General features: G+C 39.3%; 1 protein-coding gene across 1 annotated transcript in view; it reads right to left on the reverse strand.

The window, feature by feature from the left end:
* Positions 1–22,532, reverse strand: part of KCNQ5 (potassium voltage-gated channel subfamily Q member 5) — a 337,074-nt gene that overhangs the window by 108,680 nt on the left and 205,862 nt on the right. Inside the window, exon 2 of the mRNA XM_087719161.1 lies at positions 13,289–13,379. Within this exon, the coding sequence (XP_087575287.1) occupies positions 13,289–13,379 (91 nt within the window). The remainder of the gene's footprint in view (positions 1–13,288; positions 13,380–22,532) is intronic.

The following is a 22,532-nucleotide window of genomic DNA, read 5'->3' on the forward strand; positions in this document are numbered from 1 at the left end:
GATTCTAAACCCTGATGCACCTTTTTTGCCTTCAATTTAAGGTGTTGTGCAGATGCTTCTTTATGGATAACAAAACTTAGAAAATCCTGCAAATAAATGACCAATGGTGCTTGGTTTAATATACCGGTAATCAGTGGAATGACTTGCCTCCAGAAGTTGTGAATGCTCCAGCACTGGAAGTTTTTAAGAAGAAATTGGACAACTATTTGTCTGAAATGGTATAGGTTTTCCTCACTAAGCTGAGGGTTGAACTTGAAGACCTCCAAGGTCCCTTTTTATTCTATTCTTCTAGTCTAATGTTTCATGCCGACTGTGCAACTCCTGATCCCAAAGTTATGGCTTGCAAGTTGTTATGGCCTGTGTAAGAGATAGAGAAGAACCACAAGGAGCTTAGCTGGTCCCAATTGAGGCAACAGAACCCTTCCAGAGGTGGGGGATTCTCCTTGAGAATTTACTTTTACGCCTTTCAAAATTATGTTTTTAACCTACTAGCATTAGAAACATCTTTCTGAAATCCTCGTGGGTCTTGCTGATGGAATTTGCCAGCTTTGTTCACCAAACAGGTATAGTATTACAAAAGGGCCTATGCAAATAAACTTGCTAGGGGGCTGGTGTGTTGCATCAATGAGGACCCAAATTGTTGGGGGCAATATGCTGACTCTGTAAACCGCTTAGAGAGGGCTGTAAAGTGGTATATAAGTCTAAGTGCTATTGCTATTGCTAACAAAGATCACACTAATATGATCTTGCCAACAATTACAAATGTTTTTCCTTTGCTCTGCTCCAATCCATTTGAAAAGTCGGAGTTTTTAATCTATTGGACTCTATCCAATGAAGTCATGAAATAGAACAGGCATAAAGTGCCTCTATTTGGTGTAAGCAGCAAAATACTTTAAGAGACGTGCTCTAAAGAGCTTTCAATATTTGGGATGGCATTATATGCAAGGGAAGGTAAAGGAAACAGAATTTTCTCTTACCATTAGGGAATTCCATTGTATTTTGTTGGTGATTCTGCCTGAAATAATTATTCACTCAAATATCGACACTGCCTCTGTAGAACTGCCATGTTACTTTTTCTGTGTAAATGTGTTTTATTTTCCATTTTCATTTTCATACAGTCACACATATACTGTACAGAACCGGGGTCATATAACATTAAACAATAAACACAGCCATTCCTCTTGTCAATAATACCCCCCAAAATAGAAACCCAATGTACCTCTTCGACCCTCCATACACCCTTTCTTTTGCCCCTCTCCAACTTTCCGTCTTCCCACCATCATTCCCCTCTACCCTACTTCCCCTCCCCCTCTACCACACCTCTCTCCCAATACACTCCCTCCCTTCCTTCTCACCCTCCCTCCAATCCTCTCTCCCACCCTCTCTACCCCTCTTTCTTCTATCCCTCTACTCCTCCCTTCGGTGTATTTCTACTATCTATTAATATATTCAGCTTGTCCTATTTTTACACTGGAATTAAATAGCAAGGGACTGCCATGTTACTTTTAATGATGTAATCAATGGTTTTGGTACAGTCATGTGAGGAAGCAGGATGTCATGCATAATACTGGGAATTGTGATGATAATGTTTGCTAGTGTACCAGGAGTAACAGGAAATTAAAGAAAGCTTTTTTGTCCCCCTGATTATCTGAGGATAATTCTCGTTTTAATAAACTAACACAGGGCTGCCAATCATGGCTTTATGTGTCATGCCAATATGCCTTTATTATCAAACAGTTGCATGAGAAAGAGAATTAGGACTTGAGGAGATTAATATTGTAATGCTAAGCTGTAATGCTAATGATAGATTTTGTTTTCTCGCAATATGTGAACCTACTCATCCTAAAATATTCCTCATGGCTTAATGCAATGTAGAAAGCCAGGGCAACTGATCTTTTTTAAAATAAGGCTTAAAAGAAACCATGAGTGGGTGCAATTTATAGGAATTGAGCCAACATCTCATAGCTGAGGGCACTGCATAATGCTTTCCAGAACAGAGGTGACTAACTTGTGCTGAGTTCTGAAGCGTTTATTTAGAAATTACTACAAAATTGTAATCTTTAACAGGACGGAATTAGGGAACCATTAAAATGTATGTGAGAAATCCTGTCAATTGTTTTAAGTAATCTAATATTAGTTAAATCTAGATTTCAGCCAAACCAAATTAAGCTTTTTATTTGTTTGCCGACTTCTCTGGCCTGACATGGCATAGTCATTGGCCAAATATGGACACGTTCACCCCTGCTCTGGGACAAATCTGCTTCTGAACCTGAGATGATGAACCACAAAATGTGAAATGGAAAATTTTCAACATGATTGCATGTTCATATTCAGCACTAATCTATTTTTCTCTCCTAACTTACCTTTTGCTTTCCTGTTCACAAATTCTGTGGATTCAAGTGAAGTTGTCCTAAGATAATTCCAATAATCAAATTGCCTGCTTAAGACATAATTAACAACTACAGATTTCAGAACAGAGTACAATATTTCTAAAGCTCCTGTAGTTCTTTTTCGTATGAATAAACCATAGCTGCCTTGTTAAAGAAAGCTCTGGGATTGCACACATTAACATACAGAGAGAGAGAGAGTTCTTAATTTTGGTGGCAATTAATGTGATAATTGCTATTAAAGACCAAAATTTAAGAGAACACATCTCTTTAAGAATATGTTTAAATATATTATTTAAACTAATAAGACATTAAAGTACTCATTCTATTTAGTTTGTTCTTTACGCTTGATGTTTTCTTTTGTATACTCAAAGTAATCAGATGGATTAAATTGTTTTGCTTGTCTGGTAGATTTAACAATAAAATTCCTTTAGTAATTTTAACATTAAAATTGAAATGAATTTTCCCATTAATTAATATTAGCAATAATTAAAACTCCAGGTTAACCTAACCTTAGGATAATTTGCAGAATACATACTGGGTCATGAGGTCCTACCTGTTACTTGGCAAAAAAGAAAAGGTATTTGGGGGGGAATCAAAACCAGACTCATATATTTTCTAATATCAAATGGATATTGAAGGCTAATTGGCTATACAAAAATAAACATTAGAAAGGGTTAAAGCAAATAATACTTATCTTGTTTAACTTATAACTTTTTCTTTTCACACCCCCTGTGTAAATTCAGATGTATGTGTTTAATGAAACCAGTGAAAGCTAACTTCTCTGACTCTGCCTCCTCCAATATAAACATGTCCTGTGTATGACCTTCCATAAGCAGATTGGCCCCAGCACTGATATGGGCTATAAAGTTGGGGAGAGATGGTGAAGAGGGCTGACTCTCAATACAATCCCCTCTTGATTTTTGCAACCTTAGGCCACTGTTTTAGAAGGAAAAAAAAATCAGAGTTCATGATAATAGTTCTGGAATCTTTCTGTTGTTGGGTGGTCCAAGGCAGATAATGCTCTGTAATTTTCACAATGTTTAAAATATGAGCACATATTTCCAAAGTAGGGTTGATTGGGGTGGGAAGAGGGGAGAGAAGGCCATTTGGTTGATCAAATTGATATGATGTCTTTTGTTTCCTCCAGTTTCCCCGTGGGGTCCAATTTTCTCCTCACCACTTGAACTTTGGTGTGCCACACAATTTGAATGCAGCCTAAGCCCGCAAAAGGTGGCCCATATACTTTAAAAAATATTTGGAAATAATTCATATTGCTGATGTAATGCTTATCTACCCATTTCCCCTCCTGTACTAAATTTCTAAGGCTTTATTACAATGCATGTTTATTTGGAAACATCATAATCAGAGGTGATATTCAGCAGATTCTGACCAGTTTTGGAGAACTGGTAGGGGAAATTTTGAATAGTTTGGAGAACTGGTAAATACCTCCTCTGACTGGTCCCACCCCCATCTATTCTCTATTGGACCTGGGTACTTGAGAGATCGCCTCCTGCTGATTACCTCCCTAAGACCCATTAGATCCCACAGACTAGGTCTCCTCTAAATTCCATCTGCCGGCCAATGCTGGCTGTCAACCACTCGGAGGAGGGCCTTCTCTGTGGCTGCTCCGGCCCTCTGGAACGATCTCCCCATGGAGATTCGGATCCTCACCACCTTTCAGGCTTTCCGTATAGCCATTAAGACCTGGCTGTTCCAGCAGGCCTGGGGCTGCTGAGTTCCATCCCCTCTCGAGTTGGAGTATTTGTTGAGACCTTTTAAACTGTTTTTGTATTGTTGTTTGTTTTTGTTCTTTCCTTTTGTATGGTTGCCCCTTCCCCCTGGGAATAGGGCGGCATACAAGTTGAATAAACCTCTAAACCTCTGCCTTCCGAGTCCCAGCCGATCGGAAGGGAATGGAGATTTTTGCAGTAACTAACTTTCCCCTGGAGTGTGGTGAGAATGGAGATTTTACAGTATCCTTCCCCTGCCACGCCCACCAAGCCATGCCCACCAAGCCATGCCACGCTACACCACCAAGCCACGCCCACAGAATCCATAGTAAACAATTTTGAATCCCACCACTGATGGTAATGTTTTCTTCTGAGTAGGCCTGGTGAAGATTCATAGTTGCTCCCCCCCCCCGTCTCCCTCCCCCACATACAAACACACAGACCCAAGTGCTTTGGAAAGTGGATCCTTGAAATTTGGGGACAATATGAAAAAAATAAAGCGGGAGGAGGAGAAAAGAGGGAACGGTTGTCAGAATAGAAAGCAATCAAAACCACATTTTTTATTACCACACAGGAATCCAAGGGTATATGAAAGATATGTTTTTTTAAAAACAACTGAATATTAAATTGTCATAGGACATGAGCCAGAATAGGCAAAAAAAATGAAGGTAGGGTGGAGAGATATAGTCTATTTTCTTAACCCTCCAAATAATGTTGCTGTTGCCAAGAGGTCAAAGAGGACATGTACACCAACACTTGAGGGACATTGTTTTGGCTAGGATCTTTCATTTGTAGCGTGATAAATGCATCTGTCTGTGTCTAATATATATCTTTAGTCATCTGCTAATGGATCCTCCTCAGGAGGTTAGGGAAGATTGGCTGAGTTCACACACTGCTAAGCCAAAATCAAGCAAAACACTATTATGGCTTAATCTGTTTCGTGAACCCTATCGTTGAACCTTCTGAGAGTCTGTCTCCATCAGCAGGTAAGCCTCCACTGACTCCACTTCTAAGCCACACATCTGATGGATTGCACACAGCTTTGCAACTCAAGAGAGGAAACGAGGAGGGTGGTCTGGAGGAAGCAGCATAATTTTCCATCGGCATCTAGTTTGCTGTGTCTCCTTGACTGTAGACAATGCAAAGGTGATCTTTGCAAAGATGTGGGAAGGACATTAGCCATACATGAGCTCAGTCTGGGAAAACAGGAAAGCGTGAGAAATAAACTTAAATTTGACTCTACCTTAGCTCCCTTTGGTACAACGGGGTGGATAGATAGAAGAGAGAAACACTGTTGGGCTTTCAGGATTCTATTATTATAGACAATGTTTATAATAGTTCTAGTATCTAGAACTCTAGAGTTCTATAATAGTTCTAGTATCTAGAACAAACTCTAGAGGAGTTTGTTTTCCTAACTTGGCCTACCTTGAAGAGCTAACACTGGTCCAGGACTAAAGTAATGGTTATTAGGATTGTTGCTGCCATTAGCACTTTGTTGAAGACAGGAAAAGAGGCTCTCTTAAACATGAGCCATGCAGCATTTAACTGACTATTAATCAAAGCATAAGATAGAATCAAAATCACGTGAAGTGTTAATACTACTTTATAATGCCTTGGTAAGGCCACACTTGGAATACTGCATTCAGTTTTGGTTGCCAAAATGTAAAAAAGATGTGGAGACTCTGGAAAGAGTGCAGAGAAGAGCAACAAAGATGATTAGGGGACTGGAGACTAAAACATATGAAGAACGGTTGCAGGAACTGGGTACGTCTAATTTAATGAAAAGAAGGACTAGGGGAGACATGACAACAGTCTTCCAATATCTCAGGGATTGCCACAAAGAAGACAGAGTCAAACTATTCTTCAAGGCACCTGAGGGTAGAACAAGAAGCAATGGGAGAAAACTAATCAAGGAGAGAAGCAACTTAGAACTGAGGAGAAATTTCCTGACAATTAGAACAATTAATCAGTAGTCCAGTTGTCTCTTGAAAAATAAAAGCACCTTTGGGACTAAATACTCATCTATTATGAAATCATTATAGGAGCTTTCCCAGGCATTTTTCACATGAAACCCAAAAGTTTAATCCTATTTTCAGCAACCAAAGTAATACCTATTAAAAACTTAATTTTAAAAAGCAAATGTGCAATTAAAGAAACATGTAATGCCATCTTTAAAGCAGTGGGAATGGCACCCCAAAGGGTGCCTGAATTTTCACTTATCTGAAGTTACAGAAAAACTGAACTCTTGTGCAGGGACTTCAGAATTTTGGGTATCTTAATCAAAGTACCCAAAATCAATTCATTTCAGTATGGCTCTTGTCCCAAAGTCTGGCACGTCATAAGATTAGAATTTAGATAATCTTTGATTTATGACCACAATTTGTAACAGAATTTCCTTGCTAAGCATATGGTTGTGAAGTGAGCGGCACCAGATTTTTTGACCTTTTTTTTGTTGCCACATTTGTTAAGTAAATTACTGCAATTGCTGAGTGAATCATATGGTCGTTAAGAGAATCTGAATGCCCTGATTGACTTTGTTTGCCAGAGGACGGCTAGGAAGGTCGCAATGATCATATGACCCCTGGATGCTGCAACTGTTATAAATATGTGCTGGTTGCCAAGCGCCCAAATTTTGATCACATGACCATGGAGATGCCGCAAGAATTGTAAGCGTGAGGACTGGTTGTAAGTTACTTTTTTTTTCTTTTTGCCACTGTAACTTCAAAAGGTTGCTAAATGAATTGTTGAAAATCAAGGACTATCTGCACATACATCTACAAGACAAATAAATAGCACTGTCAGATTCTGAGACTGGACAGGTATTTCTTATTTGGTAAGGGGGTGTATTCGTTTGGAGCAGCTGGAACAGTGATGGCGAACCTTTTTGACACTGACTGCCGAAAAGGGAGTGCATGTCCGTGCTTGTCTGGGCCGCAATCTGGAAGGGAAGTTGCCCAGGAAGGATGTGCATGCCGGAAAATAAACTTCCAGTTTCCAGCACACACATGCGTGCTTACCAGCTAGTTTTCTGATTACTGTCATGCATGCAAATGCGGCGATCAGCTGACCCGCGCGCATGCTCACACCGGAAAACAGAGGACCAGCTCTTCCTAATTCTGGTACTGCCGCATGCACGAAGGCCAGCTGATCATTGCGCACACATGTGCCCAAGAAACCCAGAAGAGGAACGGGCGACACCGCACGCGCCAGGCTACATGGCGACGCATGCCACTTCGGGCATGTGTGCGATAGGTTCGCCATCACGGAGCTACAACATAATACTGTCCAAACTGATTGTAGTACTGTAATGGTATCATCCGGACATGAAAGTGAATAGTTTATATAGTATTTTTCTAGCTTCCCAATCATTCTATCTTGAAGTACAATTATAGGATCCTCCTAGCATGAATATTCAGATGCATTAAACCAATTATTTTCAACTGTACCTGACCAATATGGACTGTGCCACTGTGGTGTGTGTGTATGTGTGTGTGTGTGTGTGTGTGTGTGTGTCTCACAAGGTGTTATATCAAGGTGTTAAGGCTCTTCTGATATTCCTTGATAGTGATAAATATCTGGCTATATGATCCTTTTTTTTCACTGAAACATTTCTAAAGGCGAGCATCCGACACAAATCTCTTTCATTTCTATATACTTCACCACATGAGGCTAAGAAGCCAGCACTATGGAATCCTGTTCTAGAGGCTTTGACTGTAAAGATTGAAATACATTTCTTAAAATCAAAGACTCTGAACAGACAAATGAAAACCATAATTTCTACTAATAACTGAACCATCAAATCAGTTCTCGGTCAACGGCGATAATTGGGACTGGAATTTTCATCATTAAGTGATGTGGTCATAAGACGTGATATCACTTGACCACAGTACTTATAGACAGCAATCCTGGCAGTCCTTTTTACTGATGTTAAACAAAGATCATAGGTCATTAGGCGAAGCCTCCTTGCAACTTCCTGCTAACTTTCCACAACCAAAGACAGTGAGGAAGATGACAGGTAGTTGCAAGTCTCAGGACGCTTGTACGCAGGCTGGCAGGCAATTAAGTGGCTGCTACCAGGGAGGGTGAATATGCAGGTGGTCACAGCAGTCCTGAGTAAGCAATTTTGGGCAGAAAATGCCTGCTACTGGATGAGGAAGGGTGCACAGGTAATTGCAGCAATGTATATAAGTAATTTTGGGCCTGTGGGTTGTTGCTTCTAAGGGAGGGAGAATGCATAGGTGGCTACAGCAGCATCTGCAAAGTATTTCGTGCTGCTGGGTGGGGAGGGTGCACAGGTGACCAGTGAGGTGTGGCACAAGCACAGTGGGGCCAGGATGACTGCTGATTGACAAGGTAGACTTACCAGAGTTACTTATGGCCTTCCCTGCTGTCTCTTCCATTTATTTTATTTGTTGGAAGCCAGCAGAGAAGATGATCATGTGAATGCAGAACCTTTCAGCCATCCTAAGTATGAGCTGGTCAGAGGTGGGTTCCTACCAGTTCACACCTATTCGGTAGAACCGGTTCATCAAATCTACCGAACCGGTTAGAAGAGTTTCCACCAGTGGACCCGGAAAGCAGGCCACACCTACAGAAGAGGTTCCAAATTTTTTTTGAAACCCACTACTGGTCCTTGGATATGATTATTCTACACTATCATGCTCATATTTATAAAATTCAGTGCCTCTGTGAAAGGTAAGGATGATACTGCGTTTGTGGTGCAATCAGAACATTGCGTGTGTTGAAGTTGTTTTAACGCAAACCAAAGATGCCTTTTAAAAAACAAGTTTACATCATATTCTTATGCATGCCAGTGCTGTGTGTGAGGTAATTTAAGGTGGTTCTGACAAGTGTCATCGGCATCTTCATATCCGGTCACAAGTGCGGCAAGCCATACCCACAAAGGAGGCCACACCCACAGAGTAGGTTCGAACAATTTTTGAAACCCACCACTGGAGCTGGTTATCAAATTTCCAGATCACAATCACAAGACCACTGTAGTTGTGCAATGGCTGGAACTTCAAGGTCCGGCTGTAAGTACCACTAACTTAGTGCCATTACCATTTCAAATGATCACTAAATGTCACAAAGCAAGGATTACTCTTTAGTCCTCTTCTTAGATCCATTTTTGGTTCCAAAAGCAATTTGACCACTGATACTGCAAGATGCTGCAAGGATGGTCCTTGAGCATTTTAAATCTTATCATTTGGATTGCTTATAATTTTTTAAACGAAAGTTAAAAGTGCAAAGATAAAAGATTAAGAGAAACTCAGAAAAAATATAAAAAAGAAGAGAAAAACAAAAGCCCAAAGAGTGAAAAAAGAAAGAACATTTTAAAAAGGGAAGGATATATAAACGATGACTCCTGAATATTATAAACAATTTTCAGTTAACTTTTTTAGTATTTCAATAAAACAATCTCTTCTTTCCATATTTCAATCCTTATCAATAATCAAATTGTAAAAATTCATGGGGTCATTTTTTAAGACATCCTGGCCATCCTAATTCCTCAAAAAAAAAAAACAACCACAAGAATTTGTACTGTATTTCTTAGGCATATTCATTGACCCTATTAATCTCCATAGATGGGAACACGTTACTTGAAAAACTACTTCCATGTATTCAACCAGTTTAAACTGTTCCATCTTACTACCAAGATACATATTCCACTGAGTTGTCATCTATGCTTAAACACTGAAGATCTGTTCAGAAATATTACAATTGTAATATTCCCAAGTGAAAAGCCTAGAAGTATAAATATGGCTAAACATTTTAGCTTACTCAAACCCATACTTCAAGGTTTTTTAATTTGCACAATATACTTGCAGCACTGTTTCTTGCTTTGATGAATTGCATAAGGAAGCACTTCCAAATTACTCTGTTTCCCAGGGCTGGTTTTTTTTTTTACTGTTTTGTAGAACTTAGCATTTCCTGAAGCTCTTTGAATATTCTAATTTATGACAAATAAGTTGCTGTAGCTGCTTTTAAGTCTCATTTATTTGAAGTATCTAGCAAAACAAACTGCACTTCTGAAAATTAAAGGAGGGAATCTTCTTCAACAATATGGAACAGGAAGGAGAAAATAATAATGATTTTCTATGCTTTTGAGAATATGATCGATTATATGAGAGACGATAATTTGCATGTATCCACAATAACCAGAAAGTATGCGCTTGATCGGAAGAATAGAAAATTATTAGACTGTACTAAACCTACTGGGACTAAAATGGAAAATTACAGGAATCTGGAGGCGGTTTGGTGGAGGAGACTAAATGATGGAGGCACTACGGATGTTTTTGGTGTTATAGTATCTGCCATGTAAGATAATTTTTTCCTGTTCATCCAGGATTGCACATAGTACCTCTTAGTAAGCAACCGCTTCTACTACTGATAGGTTTGCCAAACTGGCTCTTATATCATGAGGTATCACCCAGGGAAAAAGAAGAAGTCATACCTACTGTCATGATAATGTCCGAAGGAGATTTTTGTACACTTTGTTCTTTTAAAAGCCGTAGCAGGGGTGGGTTTCAACCGGTTCGCGGCGGTCCCTGCGAACCGGTTGGTCACCGAACCCGGAAGTAAATAACTTCCGGGAACGGCGAAGGGCATGCCCGCCCGCCCGTGGTCCTTACCCGGTTTTGACGAGTTCTGCGCTTCTACGCATGCGCAGGACGCATACAGCGCCTGCGCGATCATCCAGGAGCAGCTGGAGCATCACACAGACACTAGTACGCATGCGTGCAAAATGCTATGCAGAATTGTGGCATTTCTCAAAATATGAATGGTCTCCTTACTATAATGCAACCAATGAAAGTTTCAGACAAAATTTGAATGTGATATCACATACATTCTGAAAATGGTTGCAAAGATTTTTGTATTTTGTATTTTAAACATGGATAGGGCGTGTGAGAGCTTTTTGTATTTGGCCTGCTGCTCTTCCCCATCTCTTGCCATTTCTATGTTTATTTTTTCAGTATTCAGAAATCTGTTTCAAAACTTTATACTTCTGTCTATCCACCCATTTCTTTTAACTTTGTTAACTGATCTCTTGCAATAATACATAAATATTAATACAAGAAATATCATACTTTTGTGCTGTTTTATCATTTTTTTTGTTAAGAACCCGTATTTTATTTATTTATTTCGCCTGCTTATAATATATCAGGGTGGAAAACACAGTTCTATTAGTTTAAAGATAAAAGGCTAATACAACAATAATATAAAAAAATCAAATGTTTTTTTTTATTACTTAGGTTCATACTCATTGGTCTCAATTCACCTTAGGAATGATTTCAGCTATTTGATTACTTTGGTATAGTATACAAAAAATAACAAGGATTATATCAGTACTTCTAAAGCTGTTGCCCAAAATATGAATAAAATATTCTTGACAGTAGAAGTTGAATATTAAAAATGTAAATACATTAAAATGATTCTCAAATGAGGAGGAAAGATACTTATACAAGAAGGAGAGTTATTTATGTGAATTTCTTAGAGCAGAAATATACGCATGACCTGGATATGCATCTTAATGCGAAGAATCCAGTGTCAAGATACAATTTCTTACAATTTCTTACAGCATTCTTAATAAAATTACAGTTCATACTTGGATGGATATCCCTACTCCCTATCTTTGTAAATAGTCATTGTGTAGCTCAACTGGGCATGACTAGTGTTCAAAGTTCAGATTTCAGTGAACATCTGGAATAGCTGAAGTGTTCAACTTGTTCAATGAACGTCGCTTCCAATTTAAATATTTTTTATCAGACAGCATTACATTTCCCTGCATTTTTCAAATTTGCTTTGGAGGAACAACTAGGAACAAGTTAGGAGTCAGGAAGTGGGAATTGATTCTGTTTATGAGCAGAAGTCTTTGGATGCTGACTGTTGCAAGGGTGGGATATAAAATCAGTTATTTCTGATTATCTGACCCAACTCTTCTCAAGCTGCTATTTTAACTATTTACTCTTGGACTTAATCTTCAGTTTAAAGGCTGTATCAATATCATATTTCATTTATTTGATGCCACTCACACAGTGTTTGTACGAATAGGACAATTTATCAGAAAATATATCAGAGAATTTAATTGAGCAGATCTTTGGATTTTAGAGAACTTTAGAGACTGAATTCCAACACAGACAAGTCTTTTAATCAAAATTTCTCTAGATTTTCCTTTATCGGTTATGCAGCAATGAAACCCTACCATTTTTTTAAACAACATTGGAACAGAACAGAATTTCATTCTCCTTTGGATTATCATTTGGTCGCCAAAGGTTTGTTAGTTTAAATCTCACCAGGCTCAAGGTTGATTCCATCCTTCCAAGGATGGGGGAAATAGACTCCATCCTTCCAGATTGTTGGGAGCAATAGTATGACTGGTTAGAGAGGACTGTAAAAGGGCTGTGAAGTGCAGAGGTGGGTTCCTACCAGTTCGCACCAGTTTGGTAGAACTGGTTCATCAAATCTACCGAACCGGTTAGAAGAGGTTCCACCAGTGGACCCAGAAATCAGGCCACATCTATAGAAGGGGTTGCAAATTTTTTTGAAACCCACCACTCACTCTCACACACACACACACACACAGACACAGACACAGACACAGACACAGACTCACACAGAGAAAGAGAAAGAGAAAGAAAAAGAAAGGAAGAAATAAATAAAGAAAAAAAGAAAGAAAAGTGAGAGAGATGAAAGAAAAAAAGGAAAAAGGGACACGGAGACAAAAGGAAGGAAAGAGAGAGGGGGGGGGAAGAAAACACATGGCTAGCAAGCCACTCCCACCAGGTCACATGGCCGGCAAGCCACTCCCACAAAGGAGGCCACACCCACAGAGTAGGTTCGACAAATTACCACTGGTGAAGTGGTATATAAGTCTAGGTGCTATTGCTGTAAATTTATAGAGGTCCCAAATATTTTTTATTGAAGAGAATTTTCATTTGTGATTGCTGTTCCATTTGGGTTGCATAAATTGCACAGGCTTACTTGTATACATATAGCCCATTTACAATAATACATTTAAAAAAAGAGAGATTCAATTCACAACCTTACATCCATTTACTGGAAGCATGACTTCTTTCTAGGCATGAACAGAATGGAATTGTCAATGAGATGCGTGCATATATTGTATATGATGCAGAATATTTACATGGATTTATAAATTTTACTTACCAGAATGAAGAGGCAACTAGCGGCAAGCCACGTATGTTCAGGAATAGTAGAAAATACTGACAAAATCAAGCAACCAAACACCAGGAGGAAACTGTAAAACAAAAAAAAGTATAAAAACAGTTCAGGACAGTGAAAGCTAAAGAGAAGTATAAATACCTACATTCTGATCTCAGAATGATAATTATAATAAAAATTGTATGCTGCACAACTTGCAACAAAGGAACTATATCCGACTAGTGTAGTTTATTAATGCCATCCAAAGATATAAAATGATGTTCCTATCTTTTTTTAAAGATATCATAACACTGCAGAAAAGGGACAATGGAAGAAAGTTGCATTACATGATGTGTGCATAATAACCCTACTTAGTTTATAAGGCTGCTTCATGATTTATTTTTCTGACTTTTTCACAGAAAGCTCTTAAACAAATGATTGAAATAAAGCTGTTCAAAGAAGCTTCGGGTCACATAACTGAGCTTTTTCAGGCCTCCCCCCCCCATCCCATTGCTTTTCAAGTGTCCATTTGTCTATTCCTAGGACATTTCCCTGCCCATGAGAAAGACACATTAAGATTAGCAAAACAAATTGCCCCTCATTCCCTCACTTAATCTGCTCTGTACCCCACCCCACAGCAGATGCAGGACTGAAACATTGATTGATTTATTATTTATTTATTTATTTGTCTTGTATGCCGCCCACTCCCGGAGGACTCCAGGCGGCTCACAAAAGACAAGGGAAAGGGGGGAACGAGACAAAGACAACATATTAAAAACAAAACCAACATTCACAATTTCTGTGGGGGTAGATGCTTCTCAGCTCCCCCAGCCTGCTGGAACAGCCAGGACTTGGTGGCTTTGCGGAAGGCCGGGAGGGTAGTAAGGGTCCGGATCTCAACAGGGAGCTCGTTCCAGAGGGCCGGAGCTGCAACAGAGAAGGCCCTCCCCCGGGGAGTCGCCAGCCGACATTGGCTGGCAGATGGAATCCGGAGGAGACCCAACCTGTGCGATCTAATTGGTCTGAGAGAGGTAATCGGCAGGAGGCGGTCTCTCAGGTACCCAGGTCCGATGCCATGTAGGGCTTTATTATGATCCATAAGACTTATTTAAAATATCTGCATCCTGAACCTAATCTTGGTGGCTTGTGTGCCACGATGTACGGAATAGTACTATACATGAATAAAATCAGTTTTTAGCTTATTCAACAAACCAAAATTAATATGCGAAAGCAAAAAAAAACAAATTCTAATGCAATGTGACAAGCAGCTATTGTTTTTTTTAAAATGATAATTGGAAGAATATTTGATTACTAAAAAAGGTGGTCACGAAAAGTGTTGGGGGGTGGGGGGAAATAACGAATCTTCTTAGCACTCTTGTCCCATTTCAATCACCTAAATGGTGAAATTCAGATCCATCCCTTTCCTCAATCATGACATAATTTATTAAGAACCGTGAAGCACACTTCTGACAATGTTTTCTTGGGCAAGAAACATAAGAACTGTTTAAAATCCAGAGAAATATGACCGTTACATTTACCATTGACTATAGCATGAATTACTCCATATTTGCTCAATTTCTAACTAAGCTGCTTCCTTATAGTTTACTGTTCATGCACAACAAAGGCTTCGCCGTGTCATGGCAAAATACAGTGTTTAACAATGGAAATATCCAGATGCAGTATCTACCATTTTTCACTTTGGGAAAACCAGTGGATTTCTGAGACCTTTTGCTGGAAGAGGGGAATGTGAATTAACAAGCTCATTATGCCACTGTCCATGGCATTTAAGATCTTCTATTCCTCTGTGGTTGCCCTAGTTTCATACGTTATAACAGTGAATTTAATTACATCTTGTTCGTGGTAACTGCCAAGGTCAAGCATAGTAACATCATGATAGTTTTTTTACTCCTTCATTTCATACATGCCTTTCATAAGAAAAATTAGGTTCCATGCTAACTCCTTCCTTTTAAAATAGGCTATTTTCAAACCTAGTGTTCACTGACAGTTTTGGTAATACAAGCCAGGAGGATTACATTTTCCATCACTTCTACTTTCAGTGTGACTTGTTTATGTAAGTAAAATGAGAACTGACCAAAGCTATTATAATTTTTAAAAAATATTTGGATAAAAATTGTATGTGGCATAAGCGTTTCTTCATACAGGGCAGTTTGTAAATTTATAAGCATAAATATCAAAGCTAAATGAGATGTTCTTTAGACTTTATAATGCTATGATTTCAATAGCTGAGAGCTCAGGGAACTACCCACAGAAAGGTTTAGTAGCATAATTGAGAAGAATGGATTATAGTTTAGCTTTTCTTCAATTGGAAAATAAGATTGTGGCAATTGTAACTTCTATCTTATTAGTTACACTTTAAGAAGGGAAGAATGAACCGATAGCAACTTGTCCCCAAATTAGAAATTCAAATTGTTTTAATTCTAGATGGATATGGCACAATTTATCTGGGTTGGCCTCTCTTATTTCTTTGAGTATAGGACAGAAGTACTCTTTCACAACCAAATATTTTAATCACAAATCCTTTCATAGTTTTTAAAACGTGAGCTTTTATTTTCTAGGGGAAAACGTGGAAAACTCAATTGCCTCTGTATTTCATTAGGCCTCTTCTGAATTCAGTCATCAAGAGAACATACTGGAGAGAACTTTGTATATGAAAAGAATTATTTGTATGTTTAAAACTGTATTTGTATGTTTTACTCTTAAAAAAAATGTATAACCAATAGAGATTACTTAAAAAAAAAAAGAATTATTTGCATGAAAGGAAAACCTCTTTAGTTGAACTGTTTACTAAATTTAGAGGTAGACTGCTTCTTGTGTAAGTCTGTTGGGGGAGTCCCATAAACTGGAAAAGCTGCTTATAATCACCCACAAAAAGGCAAACTTGGTTTGTTTTAACCAGAGAATAGGCCACAATGTTTGAGCTTATCCTAGACGCTAAACTGGGAGGATAGTCTATAATCTCACGCCTTGAAAAGTCTCCTTTTTAAAATGTGAAATTCCCTCAAGCTGCTTTGCCAAATTTCAGTTTCTGAGGTATAAAACACAGAACACAAGACACATGGCACTTGTCTTGACATAGACACTAAAAGTTTACTCAGTGGTTCTGCTGGTCTATTGCCACCCTGCCATAAGCTTCCAATCAGCTGATCAGCACACTAGAATCTCATCTGACCTTTGCCTTCAATCAGCCTGCAAAATTATTATATAGATCAGGGATGTCAAACTCAAGGCCGGTGGATAGGATCTGGTAGGGTGCTTAGGTCTAGCCCACAAGACCACCCTGGAAACTGCAAAGGACCTGGCCATGGTAGCACTACCAGTGAAAATGGAGCTCGGGAGCCCATTTTCACTAGCAGAGGGCAGGGGCCACCACAGGCGCCCCCTATATGGTCAAGCTGGCCATGGCCACCTGTTCTGACCCCCACCTTGTTCGTTCAGAAACGAAAGCCAAATGAAGCTTGCAAAGGAATGTCTTTATCAGTCCCGGCTCGAGCTGGCTGCGAGCCCAAAATAAACACAGATAAAAGGCTCTGGCAAAAAGTCTTCACTCAAACTAATACCAAACAGAATTACATAAATCAAGACACTTATCCAAATGCTTTTCTTAATGGTTACACACGAACGGAGAAGGGAACGAACGTTGACTTCTGCAACTTGGGCGTGGCACCATCAGTCATTTTTATCCACAAGAGGAGAGATCCTAACAAGCCACAGCTGCTCGTTAACATCTCCTGTGAGCATCCTGAAACAACTCACAGGAGATTTCTGCTGAGTCACAACAGCCACCTGTCCACACCCACCCTGGTCCCCCAGGGGCAAACACAACCCTGATGCGGCCCTCAATGAAATCGAGTTTGATACCCCAATGTAGATGTTGTTTGTTTTTATCTGCCTGTTGATGTTTGATTTATCAGAGTGTCGGGTTTCCAGGAATTCTCTAGCTTTTTTGGACTTAATTTGATCCAAGATGCTCAGTTTCTTAGCTGAAACTAGGGTTACATCTGTTCATCTGTTGTGTGATTAAGGAATTTTCTGATTGTTTCGAAATTTTAAACTCAAGTCTATCAGGAATAGACAATAAATAAGGAACTTTAATTTAAAGTTTTGGAGAAACTTAAAATAGGTTACAACCACCTCAAAATTTTCCAAGAAACATTTACTGAATGTGCAGGCAGAAACTGCTCTGCAACCATAATCATTCTTCCTGGGAATGGAAAAGAAAAGAAAATCTCATTCTATATATAGACTAAAGATGTACATTTTGATTTGGGTGCACATTACTTAAACTAGCTACTACATACATAGAACAGCTTGTGCACAAATTGCTTTATACATCCCTAGTGACTATTACCGTTTAATCAGAATGGTTGAAAGATAACTACCTCAAGGGAGCAAGAAATGTTCTAATATATCAAGTGGTCTTTTAGTAGAATGAATGAAAGGCGCTGAGCAGCCCTTTTAATCCTGCCTCCTTCCTGTAAGATTCAACCTGTAATGCTTCTTCTATGATCGCTTCTGAACTTTTTTATATACTTTCAATTTTGCCTTACTTGTAATAAACAAGAATGTGGCTTAGGTCAAACTATATTTCGATGCACTTCAGTCAATGCATGTCATTGAATATTAATGCTGAACTCATTTTTCATCTCTTCAGAATGACAAAAGTGAAATTACTGATCTCATTTCTCCCATTGGAAGAGGAAACCAGATAAAGTTTAGAGTTTAGAGTTTAGAGTTTTATTTCATTTGTATGCCGCCCTTTTCCCTAAGGGGACTCAGGGCGGCTCACAACTCAAAAAGGGAAGGGGGGATACAGACAGTTTAACAACAACACAAAACAATACATGGTTAAAAAAGCACAACAATCATACCATTCGAGATAGGGGCAGCGAATCTTTAGCCCCAGGCCTGTCGGAACAGCCAGGTTTTAAGGGCTATGCGGAAGGCCTGGAGGGTGGTGAGGGTACGAATCTCCACGGGGAGTTCTTTTCGCCGATCGCCGGGGTCTCAAACCGCAGGTTAATTCGTTCTTTTTCTCTTTGTAAGCCCAGCGTTTAGCTTGGGCTGCCATTTCCCAACCCGCGCGTGCGCAAAGTCTTACACTATAAAACAGACTCCTGCAGCTTCTTGTAGACCCATAAAGGTTGCCTACTGACAGAATATTTTTTCCAGCAGAATAGTCTTTCCCAAATTCCGAAATCTCTCACAAAGAGCTGGGTGACTTTTGACAGCCAATCTGGGAGACCCATAGAAGGAACAGAGGAGAGCAAGCAAGTGGAAATATATATAATATGGCAATCTGCTTGCATAACATTGTGTATGCTACTTTTATTATTTAGAATACTTTTAATTGATATGTTAGTTAAAAATATAAAATACAAAATGAGAATTTGACTAAACAGCCAGTCTAACAGTTGCTTTTAGCAATTGCATTAATATATAATTTACTTTAACCTCAAGGGTAAGATATATTTCCTTTATTACATGGGAGATGTGCTTTTGTATTACACTGGAGTTTTACACTCCCTGCTGCCCCCGAATTTTTATTTTATGAATTACCAAAAGTTATGTTTCCCTACATTCTGATGTAAAAAGCTATACAACGTACTGTTTTGACTGTTTGGAGTGTTCCCAATCAGTTATTTTTAATGCATTTATTTAATAATAAAGATACTTAAGAAGAAGAGCACGGTTTTCTGTTTGAGATGGCAATTGTCAGTAAACAACAGAATCTAATGATAAAAGTTGAATTTATTAATATATACCTCTTTATGTCTTTGTAGAATGGGACAATGCAATTAAGATTTTGAAGCCAGCCAGTCCAAAGTAGCGAGAAACATTTCTGAAAAGTTGATGTTTTGTAATTAAAGTATTGGTTTTGAGGAATGAATAGTGAAAAAGTGAATATATTACGCAAGCTGAAGCATTAATATTCACATTTTGACACTATGTTTGACAGCCATGGTGGATATTTATGCCAGAGTTTGGAACCAGGATGAGATGTTTGCCTTAATCCTATTTTTCTCATTTTAAATCTCCCAGAAAACAACAGATAAGCAGCCTTAAAGTCTATAAAAGGAAAGAAATGTAACTACTAAAGCAAGTTGCCTGAGTTATAACAATGAGGGATTCTGAGAGCTTATTCAAGCTATTAAAATTACAGACTTCAAACAAGTTAAATCATGAAGTCCTTGGCACTTTCTGAGCTTGGTTGTTTTCTTGCAGTCATTTCATTACCTGGCTAGCTAATTGTTGTGTACTATAGTTTCCTCTCTGGTCCGTTTGGCTAGGGGGGGGCATGTCCTTGTTACTGATTGGTTACCTGTTTGACAGCTGGCATATATAAAGAACTGTCAAACGGGGCTCAGCTGTTGCCAGTTAGCTAATACGCACGAAATGTGAAGTGCTGCGTTTGGCAACCTGTTAGAAATAAACTGTTAGCTAACTTGAAGTCCTGGCTTGCCTCCGTTTGTCCGCCCGCATTCTCCCAGCTAGAACGCTGTAGGCCAGATCCACCGGTGGTGGAGCAGGTGAAGGGTTCCAAGGGGAAAGGAACACCAAACTCCAGAGGTGGCAAGGCGTTGTCTAAGGCCGAGGCCCGCAGACACAAAGCCCTTGAAAAGACCTTCGAGAGAGCCAAGAAACTGTCCATTTTTTCTGGACAACTATCCAGGGACCCCAGCCCTTCACCCCAGCCCCAAGAAGTCTTCTCTCAGGGATCTCCAGGGCAGTGTAATTCCACCCAGGCTCTGGTTTTCAGTACTAAAAGGGAGTGTATATACAAGACCTTCTCTGCCATTGTTGTTGGTGGGGGATAATGTTTTTTTCCCCGTAGGTCCTTGATTAGGCAGTTCACTGCTTTATTGTTCGTTTGAGTTGATAGTTCCTTGGTTAGGGTAATGTTTACAGTTTGATTATTTGTCTGGTATTGCTCCTGGTGTTAATTCCTGCTTATCGGGAGTCGGTGGAGTGGGGTTGATTGTTGGTGAGGAGGTGTTCTGTTGGAGATGCTCACCATTTCTCAGTTGAAACTATGGTTAAGTCTGTCCATGCATTGTGAAATTAAAAAGTCTTCACCATCTTACTGCCAGTTGAATGTTGACGCTTTGCTAGTGTCCTACCTGTTTATCCTACATAATGTTATAGTCCTTACACAATATGTTGTAGATTATTCAAGTTTTTTTATCTTTTGGGGCCACTACTTTGGATTATTTAAATTGTTTTGAAGGCTACGGTGATGCCATGTAGTTGTTGAATGTTTCTGAGATTTTTTTTTATGCGTGGTAGTGCTATTCTTTTCATAGCTAGTGTTGGCTGAGTGGTTAGGCAGTTTTTGATAAAGTTCTGAGTGTATCCATCCATTGGGAGATGTTGTATTGGTAATCTGTTTGCCAACCCTGAAGTTGGCTGAACTGTGGCCATTTTTCTTTTCTTAGGTTTTTCTAGGGAGGTTTTTCTTCTCACTATTTCAGGGCTGACCCAGCCTGGAGCAAAGGGGCCAGGGAGTGGGATGTAGGGATAGCTGGGGTGTTGTAGCCTAAATAAAATCCTTTTCCCTCTGAATCATGGATGTTAGTGCAGATGTTTGAAAGGTGGAGAACAGAGGTAGTATTCAGCTGGTTCTGACCAGTTCTGATGAACTGGTAGCGGACATTTTGAGTAGTTCAGAGAACCAGCAAATACCACTTCTCACTAGACTCGCGCCCCCCTATCTATTCACTGCCTCCCAGGCTCCGAGTCCCAGCTGATGGTTGGTCTTCTTTTATTGCCCTGCACAGGAGAATGGAGGTGGAAAGCAGGTTAGTGGAGTGGGGAGGGAATGGGATTTTGCAGTATCCTTCCCCTGCCACGCCCACCAAGAAGATAGTTAAGTAATATTTTTGATTAGAAATCCCAATATTTTATAAGAACTAGGAGATCCAGGTTCAAATCCTCATTCATATCTTTCTAACCCTTCTTATATGTCAACAATAAAAGCCCAGGAAACACATTTCAGTTCCTGGACTAATTCTCTGATACATGAATAATTAAACTACTTCCTCTATTTTCACAAAATCTCTCTCCCTCCCCCCCTCCCCCCTCTCTCTCTCACTCACACACACACACATATTTGATCACTTTTCAGTAAAAACATTTTTCAGAAATATAAACTGACTTCATAGCCTCTAAGGGTTATTAATTTTATTTGTGCTTTAATGATTCCGCCTTTTCCTGGAAAACTTGTTCCCGCAAAGAAAATATTCTCTGGATCATCTATAGCAATGAGCCAAGGTGGCGCAGTGGTTAAATGCAGCACTGCAGGCTACTGCAGTTGCAGTTCGGCTGTTCAAATCTCACCGGCTCAGGGTTGACTCAGCCTTCCATCCTTCTGAGGTGGGTAAAATGAGGACCCGGATTGTTGTTGGGGGCAATATGCTGACTCTGTAAACCGCTTAGAGAGGGATGAAAGCCCTATGAATTGGTATATAAGTCTAACTGCTATTGCTATTGCTATATTACCTCTTAGAAGAGTCTCCTAACTTCATTCAAACAGGAAAAATGATTGCATTCATTATTTTTATATACAGGGATGTTTTCTATTCTTTCTTGAAGTGCTTCTCAACAACTAATGTATTTCTTACCATGACTTCCCTAGAAGACTTAAATTCTTTAATTTATTTCTTGAGAAATGTAAATTGGTGTAAAAGAGATTCAATTAACTCAATTTAAGTAGCAGTACTGTTGTTAGCATTGTAAAGAAGAATTCTACAAGAATAGATTACTTGCACTGCACATTGTTGGATTTATGCCTGGAGTTCGATGCTGTCTTTGGGAGTTCTCTATTATTTATGAAACGGTGCTGGCTTTCAGAGAGTTTTGTCTTTGATCTGCTCTGAATACTGGGCAAGAAAGATGTTGCTTTCTGAACCCTTTTGGGTGTATCTTGTAGATTTTTGGCTGCTAATCACAAAATATATCTAAAATTTAACCTATCATGTACTGGTTGATAGAGATCTTCTGTTTTTACACATTGAAGATCAATGCACACTCTTCAGTATTTAGTTGGCTATGCTACACACATGAAAAAAACATACAAAAACATGGTACTTTTGTTGACTCATAACCAGTATACCAAGTACATCTGGAATATCCAGGGAGATCAGTGGTTTACTACCGGTTCGCTGAGAGGGTGTTTGGTGCACATGCTTCTCGCTTCGCTTTTGCACCCGTTGCGAGTTGCTGTGCATGCGCA

This window comes from Thamnophis sirtalis, unplaced genomic scaffold, assembly GCF_051295495.1.
Source record: "Thamnophis sirtalis isolate CommonGarterSnake01/CBP01778 unplaced genomic scaffold, rThaSir2_p1.2 scaffold_6, whole genome shotgun sequence".
Classification (NCBI taxonomy): domain Eukaryota; kingdom Metazoa; phylum Chordata; class Lepidosauria; order Squamata; family Natricidae; genus Thamnophis; species Thamnophis sirtalis.